General features: G+C 58.1%; 1 protein-coding gene across 1 annotated transcript; it reads right to left on the bottom strand.

Moving 5' to 3' along the window:
- Nucleotides 1–3,076: 3,076 nt before the first annotated feature.
- On the bottom strand, nt 3,077–4,632 carry Lbx1 (ladybird homeobox 1). The gene is made up of 2 exons (XM_085692648.2): nt 4,308–4,632; nt 3,077–3,649 (listed from the first exon to the last, which is right to left on the bottom strand). The coding sequence occupies exons 1-2, from the start codon at nt 4,630–4,632 to the stop codon at nt 3,129–3,131; spliced, it is 846 nt and encodes a 281-aa protein (XP_085548774.1). The 3' UTR covers nt 3,077–3,128.
- Between the last annotated feature and the right edge of the window lie 3,007 nt (nt 4,633–7,639).

Genomic DNA, 7,639 nt, shown 5'->3' with positions numbered 1-7,639 from the left:
GAGCTACTTGAGGGCAGCGACCAGATCTACCTCGTTTCAATTTCCCTAGACACTTGCACACAATAAATACTTGCTGAATCGATTTCCCCCTTTATTTTATTAATCCTTTCTGCTTCCGCCTTCCCTTCTTTCTTTTCCTCTTTCCTTCCTCCCTCGTTATTTTTTATTTCTTGGTTATATTCAATTGTCATGTTTTTCAGGCTCATTAAATCCATTTAGAGACAAAAGAATAAAAGGCAGAAGAGAAAGGGAGGGGGAGGAAGAAAGGGGGAGGGGAGGGGAGGAGGCCAGAGAAGCAAACAAATAACCCGCTTTAACTAGACGGGCGGATAAATGGCCCCGTTTCTCCTCAGCCCCGATGCGCCTGCTTAGCTGCGCGCCCCGCGGGCGCCGCAGCTCGGGTGGGCTCAGCCCTAGGGCCGCCGCCCCCAGCCCGAAGGGACCCAACAGGGCCCAGCCCAGGGCCTGGATGCGCAGAGCGGCCGGAGGTGCCAGGGCCGCTTCATTGGGATTCATGGGCGTGTTGGGCGGGCGGCCCGGGGGGCTCCGGGCGCGGGGTGGGGGCCGGGCGGGGGGAGGAGTGCGCGGCGGGCGCAGATGCCCGGGTGACCGCCGCGCCGCGGTCCCTGCGCCGCCTTTGTGCCGGGGAGGCGCGCGCGGGGACCTAATCCATCAAATTGTCTACAAATTGTGAAGAAAATTCAAAAACCATATGGTCGCCAGCGCTGGCGCGCTCTGGGCTGCGGAGGGCCGCGGCCATGCCCGCACCGGGAGCCGCGGGGGGCTGGGCCCGGCTATTGTCGCCTGTCAGCGGCCGCCCGGGCCCATTCGTCCCGGCCTTCATGGTCCGCGCTCCGAATTACAGACCCATCCATCCTAAGAGAGGGCGATTTATGTCGCCCGGAAGGAACCGGCCGCACGACCGACCGCGCGGCTGCCCGGCCTCCTCTTGCCTTCTCTCGTCCCTGTCGTCTCTTCTCTTTGCATCTTCCCTTTCTCTTTTTCTCCTTCGTCTCCGTCTCTGTGTCCGTTTCTCGGTGTCTATAAATGGTTCTCTCTCCACCCTGTCTCTCTGTCTCTCACATTCTCGCTCTGTTCTTAGTGTCTTTCTATGCTCCTTTCCCTGTTTCTGGCTGTCTCTTAGCTTCCTCCTTGGACACACACGTTCCTGACACAGGCCCCGGGGCCCCATCGCCTGCCCGAGACCAGATGCGCGTTTCTCACATCAATTTTTCGGAGAAAGGGAGCCCAGCGGCCTGGAGGCGGGACCCAACTCTGGTGACAGTGGCCACTCGCCAGTCCGGCGACAACAAAAGCCCAGAGAGGACCCCCCCCACCCCCTCAGCTCAGGAAAGTGAAAGCCGCCTTAGCCCCCAGTCCAGTATCCCAAAGCCGCTAGGAAAGCAGGAAGTCCCTGAGATACTGATGGTTCTGCTGCCCCCCAAGTTATGGGCCAGCGTTTGCAAATGTTACTAGAAATGTACTACAACCCCCAGACGCTTTGGGCTTGCGTTCCCGGAAGCCCACAAGTGCAATTCTGCACGTCCTAGTCCCTCCAGCCTTATTCTCCTTCACGGAATCCCAAACCAGGCTGAAGCCCCCAGGGCACGACCAAAACTTGGGAGATTCCAGGCTCCACCCTGATCTTCACTGAGTGACACCAATCGGTGTCTCGGTGTCTCCGGGTTTAGCAGGTGTTCAGAAAGCACAGGTAGACTGCCATGCTCAGCGATGGAACACAAAACTGTAGGGCAGTCTTGCCTCACTTTGGTGCCTTCCGTGTAAAAACGAGTTTTCTGTCTCTATCAGCAAGACTAGTTTTTTACCCCGACCCGACGAAACAGACTTCTCAGTCCATTTAGTAGCTGCTGCGTGCTTAGGGGCCTGGGCAAAAGGCCCTTCCTCCCATTGCCTCCCTGTTGTCCCGAGCCCCCAAGCCTGCCCTGAAACTTCGCTCCCAAATCTCCAAGGCAGGTGGACCCACAAAGGGCAACAGGGACATTCTTAACCTTCTGCTGCTTTGGGTAAATTCGGCCCATCCTTGCAAATGCGGTCGCGGCCCATTCTAGTAAAATGGCAAAGACTTTATTTATCGGAGAAAGAGGCCTTGGGTACAGTCGGAGAAAGAGGGGGCAGGGGGCAGGGGGCAGGAGCTGGGACGGGGCATCTGGAACCCACCCTCAGCGGACCACCCTCGTTCGTATGGCCAAGTGGAAACAGGAGAAAGATGTCGACAGATAAACCCAGAGCTGCAGAGAAGATGAGAGTAAGCCTTTGGGTCGCCCATCTTTAGGTCTCTGTCACATGCAAAAGGGAAAAAAAATCTTAAAAGAGTAAAAAATAATTCCAGGGCTTTGGGTTCTGTTTTCGATGGTTGCTTGGATGCTCCCTTGCTTTTTCCCTAAGAGCCAGACTCCAGCAGTCAGTCCGAGAAAAATGCAAGAAGGTTTGGAGAAATTTTAAAAATAGTGTACATAGGGAGGCAGACATGCCATCGAAAACAGACTTCTCTGGCTAGGGAGAGAAAGGATCGATTTTGAAACTTGCAAGTCAAGGCTCGGCTGTCCCCACCCCACCCCATTTTCACGCTGGGAAAAAAAGGCAGAAGGAAATGAAAAGTCAATGGTAATAGGCCGAGGGAGTGAGCGAACCGGTGCATTCGCTACATGCAGAGAAAAATGAAAACAGCTTCTAGACCGCAGGAGTTAGTGTTCGCCGCTCTCGTGTCCGCCTCACCGTCAGCCGACCTGGTAGCACTCGGGCTTTGACAACATCGAAATATCTGAGATTAAAAATAATAATAATAAAATAAAATAAAGAAAAAGATCAGGCTGCGGTAGGAGGAACCCTCTATATAGGCTTAAATATTTATACAGAAGCCATACAGAATTGCACGGCGAGGGCTTCCGGGGCCGCGGAGGCCGCATGTGGCTGCCGGCCCCGCCGGCCGGCCCGGATTTATTGCTTCGAGAGGGAAGAGGTGGCTGTCAGGAGCCAAGTCCGGGCCCGAGACACGGGTGGAGGCAGGAGATGCAGAGGAGGTCCCAGCTCCCCTTAGCGGTCCGGTCCGGGAGGCGGCGGGCATGCGGGCGCTGGGGGCCCGGGAGGCAGAAGGTCCAGGGCGCCGCTCAATCGTCCACGTCGATTTCTTCGTCTTCCTCGTCCTCTGAGCAGTCCTGGCTGCTGGCTCGCTGGTCCGTGAGTGGAGAGGCCGGCGAGAGCTGCAATGGCCCACCACCCGGGGCTTGCGGGGCGCCTGGGGGGAGCGCGGGAGAACTGGGCCTAGACTTGGCCCTGCCGCAGCCGCCACCGCCGCCGACCGAAGCCTCCGAGTTCTGCTCGAGTTCGGCCAGTGCCACGATGTCCATCTGCCCGCTGGGGCCCAGTTTCTTGGCGGACTCTACATCGGCCTTCATTTCCTCCAGATCCCGCTTGAGCTTGGCGCGCCGATTCTGGAACCAGGTGATGACCTGTGCGTTGGTGAGGCCCAGCTGCTGCGCAATTTGGTCGCGATCTGCCGGTGACAGATACTTCTGGTATAGAAAACGTTTCTCCAACTCGTATATCTGGTGGTTAGTAAAGGCCGTGCGTGATTTTCGTCGTTTCTTGGGCGTCTGTCGTTGCCCGAAGATGGTCATCCCATCGCGGCCTGGAAAGAAATGACAGTGTACGCTCGCAACGGGAGAGTGAAGACCCCACCCAGACTGTATCCCATAACTCTCCACCAGACCCAGGCCCATTTCACTGTTGTTCCCTCTTCAATTTGATTCCAGTCTCTATAGCAGAGCAAGCTGTGCCATGGGAAACCTCCTGTCTTTGATCTCCTGGAATTCCCTAGGAAAAATCATTTTGATCTCTGCTCCCTAAGAGTTGATCTGAAAGACCTGAAGTCTCATAGAGTACATGGAAGCCAAACAGAGACTCCCCAATTGTGTTGTGGACACGGATTTTTCCATCCCTTCCCAATGGCCCGGCTCCATCCTACCCAGAAGTTTCCAGGAAAAGATTCTCTCCCCCCCTCCTCCACTACAGGAGTAAAGTCAGGGAGCATCCAAGCCGATGGGGACTCTAAGAAGTCGGTCAGACTTCAGCGAGAGCTTGGGTTCCCCCCACCTCTCTCAGATCACCCCGACTCAGGACACAGAGGTCCCTAGGAAATAGGGTCCTGTTTCACCTATCTCTACTCCCATCTTGGCTGCAGAAGCTAGGAGAGACCTGACGGCCGGCGTGGGTAGAGGCGGGGGAATTACGAAGTACTGGGCACTGAGTGTGGGCGACTAGGGCAGGGCAATCTAGGTTGTGCCTACCTTCGGCTGCCTGCAGGACGCTGACCTCCAGTCCCTTAAAGGTCTTGCTGGCGAGCTCCTCCAGCGCGCACAGCGGCGAGGTCTGCGAGAGCAGAGCGCGGCCGGCCAGGGGCAAGCCGCCCGGCGCGTGCTTGTCGGCGGCCGCCAGCAGGTGCGCCGCCCCACACAGCGAGTAACTTCTCCGCACTGACGGCTTGTTGAGGATGTCCTCGATGCTGAACGGCGTCAGGGGCTTGTTGGAGTTGGCGGGCGGCGGCAGGTGGTCCAGAGGGCTGCGCCGCCGCTCCTCCCCCGGCGCCGCCTTGCCGTCCTCCTTGGAAGTCATCTCGGCCTCGCTTGGGGGCCCGGCCGGGGAGGCTCGGGCCGCGGAGACCCAGCCCGCGGGCAGCTCGGGCTCCCGACGGTGGGAAAGGAAGGCAGGAGGCCGCACCGGGCAGGGTGCGGACGGGCAACGGGCCGATTAGCGCGGCGACCCCGGCAGGCGGAGCGGCGCGGGGCCCCGGGAGGAGAGCTCTGACGCGGACGCCGCCGCCGCCGGGGTTTCCAGCAAGCCCGGGCCGGAGCCGGGAAGCGCCGCGCCGGGCTCCAGTTTCGCCAGCCCCGGTGCTATTTAAAGGTGTCAGGTGGCTCCGCCGCGGCGGCTCCTGGCCCCGGGTCCTGGCGGCGGCAGTTGGAAGAGCCGAGGCGAGGGCGCCGATCCCGGACTGCGAGGGGAGGCGGAGAGACGGGGCAATTGACTATTGCTAACAAGTTAGCCTTGATCGAGGAGTAATCAATTATCTGCAGCGGCACTTCTCTTTCTCTTTCCGCTCTCCGTCTTTCTCCTCTCTCTTCTTTCTCTCTGTTCTCTCTCCCCCTGTCCTCCCTCTCTCTCTCCCTCCCTCCCTCTCTTCACTCCACTCTGCTCCCCCCGTCCGCCTCCTTCTCTACCTCTCCCTCGCCCTCTCTTTCACTCTCTGTCTGTCCAATGCAGGCGGCTCTAAGTTGGGAAGCTCATTAATTAGCGGGCCGGGGGTAGGAGGAGCCGGCTGGAATTAGCCTGCCTAATGCGCCTGTCAGTCCCGGCTCTCCGCCGTACTCGGCCCGAGATGTTTGTAAATTACATTAGAGGCGCCTTTAGTGCTCCCGAACCTGGGGTGACTAAAAAGCTACCGCCCCCACCCCAAACTGAGAGCCGCACTTCGGTACACCGGTCTCCCGCCGGCCTGGCCGGACGCGATAGCAGGACAGTCCGGAGGTCTCAGGCTCTACAAGCCGCGGCTGTGGAGCTAGAGAAGGGCACCAGGAGCCCCAGCCGCCGAGTGACGCGGCCACCGCACGGGCCAGGTAAGAACTGGAGCCCGGGCGGGCCCCGCTACAGCCCAACGTGGACTTTGATGATTCCAAATCAAGAACCCAGCGCCCCTATTCCCAGACTCCCTTGTCACCCAACCGCAGCCCTGGGCCGTGTGCCTGGAAAAGAAGAAGCTAAAGACTCCCGGGGGCTGGCCCCTAGAAGGTCAGAGCGGGCTTCACAGCCCTGGGTGGGCGGCACGGGACAGAGGTGGGGATCCTAAGGGTTGGGGGAGGGGAACGATTGGAGAGCTCAGTCTTCCCCACCCCGAAAGGCGGAGGGAGGAGTTGGCGGTTCTGCAAGCCTCTCCCCTGGCCTGAGCCTGAGGCGGGCGCCCTACCTCCTTCTGCAATCTTGCACACTCTTTCCTCCCGCCGCGGCTCTCGTGGCCAGCTAGGGCCACCTCACGTCTGATGAAAGGCGTCTGACGGAAACTCAGCCTGGTGTCGGGGTTACTCCGGCGGGTTGCGGGCTTCCCCGCTGCTGTTTGCCCCGGCCAGGGCCGGGGCCCCGCTGCCCGCCCCGCCCAGCCGGGCACAGGGCTTGAGTGTGCTTCAGGGCCGACTCCAGCTGTTCCGGATGCGGGGTGGGGACCGGGAAGAGGCCGGGCCACGGCTAGGGCTGAGCTCTCGGAAACTCGCAGCGAGGCCAGGGAACCAGTGAGGCTGGTGGTTGTGGGCCTGGAATGTTAGGCGAGCATTTTGTGTGCACCGTTATTTGAAAGTGTTTTTTTTTTCAATGTGTGTATTTGTGTTTGGTTCTCCGTGTGTCTTTCTTTAAACGTTTATGAACCTCTGGGCATACAAGCAGGATTAAACCTCAGCTGCGCCTTTCTTTTCCCTTGAGGTACGGCAGGGGGCTGTGCTCTGGGGCCCCTTTCTCTCGCTATTCCATCTGGTTTGTGTTGGGCCCTAATTTTCCACTTCTTCCCTTGGAAAAAGAGGGAAGGAAGAGCGTGAAGAGGGTGTAGGAACCAGGAGGAAGAATTGTTCTCTCTCCACGAGCTGCAAACAGCAGACTCGCTTTGTTTGTAAACTCCTGAGTGACCTGTGTGGTCCAGAAGCACAGTTTGGGCCAGAGAAGGCTTCTAAAAGCAGCGGGGGAATTGGTGGACCCCAGCAGGGAGTGGGGCTAAAAGAATGGGGCCCTCCCTGTCAGAAGGGGGGAGTAGAAGGAGAGAGGGACAGGAGAGAGAGAGGGAGGGGGAGAGAGAGAGAGAGAGAGAGAGAGAGAGAGAGAGAGAGAGAGAAACTTATCTTGCTCTGGTGGCAAGGAACAGGCTTTCTCTGTACAAGATCCTCTGTACATCAGAGGCAGACTTACTTGTCTCAGTTTAACTGATTGGGAATCAAGGTTTGTAACTCTCTGGCTTAAAGGGGATGGAGTAAAGAAAAAGAAGTCTTGCCTGGAGGCCCCAGTGTGGTGGGGGACCAGCCTGCTTGAGAATGTTTGAAGCTGGCATTCTACTTCCTTCCCAATCTTCACCCTGCATTTTTAGAAGATGGGGAGTGAGGTGGGGGGGGTACTCTGAGACAGAAATAGTGATAACAGAGGTCCTACCCCCCCATAGATTCATCCCAGGTCCTGATGCCCTAATGCATCACCCACTGTCTCTCAGACAGCATCTGCCTCTGCCATCCCTGGAATCCTGGAAGCCAGGAGATGCTTCGTGAAGTGGAAGTCTAGGGACTGGTGGAGAGGAACCCGAGGGAGAGAAAGTCAGGAAAGACTTAGAGGAGGACACAACACACACCTGCCCTCTCCGGACTTCCTGCTCCTGCCCCTTGCTGGTATAATGAAGACTAAACCTTAAGGTTAAGACCAGTGCCTGGGATGGTTCATCTCCCAGTTTCTGAAGACCAGTGGAGTTGAGGATTTCTGAGTAACTGCCAACAGGGGTGAAATGTGACCCGGGCAGCAGAAAGACTCTGTTCTCTGGGGTTTTTGTTCGCAGTGTCATGCCAAGGGAGGACGTTCTACCGTCATTTGCTCTTACCTC

This window comes from Myodes glareolus, chromosome 7 (genome assembly GCF_982192425.1).
Source record: "Myodes glareolus chromosome 7, mMyoGla1.1, whole genome shotgun sequence".
Classification (NCBI taxonomy): domain Eukaryota; kingdom Metazoa; phylum Chordata; class Mammalia; order Rodentia; family Cricetidae; genus Myodes; species Myodes glareolus.
Note: the sequence above shows the minus strand (reverse complement) of the source record. Positions and strands in the feature narration are given on the sequence as shown.

What these genes read in the sequence shown, in the direction of transcription:
- Lbx1 (XM_085692648.2), bottom strand. Translation starts at nt 4,632, where the DNA reads ATGACTTCCAAGGAGGACGGCAAGGCGGCGCCGGGGGAGGAGCGGCGG. An exon ending in CGTCCTGCAGGCAGCCGAAG is followed by an intron (nt 3,650 to 4,307) that starts GTAGGCACAACC and finishes ATTTCTTTCCAG; the next exon opens with GCCGCGATGGGATGACCATC.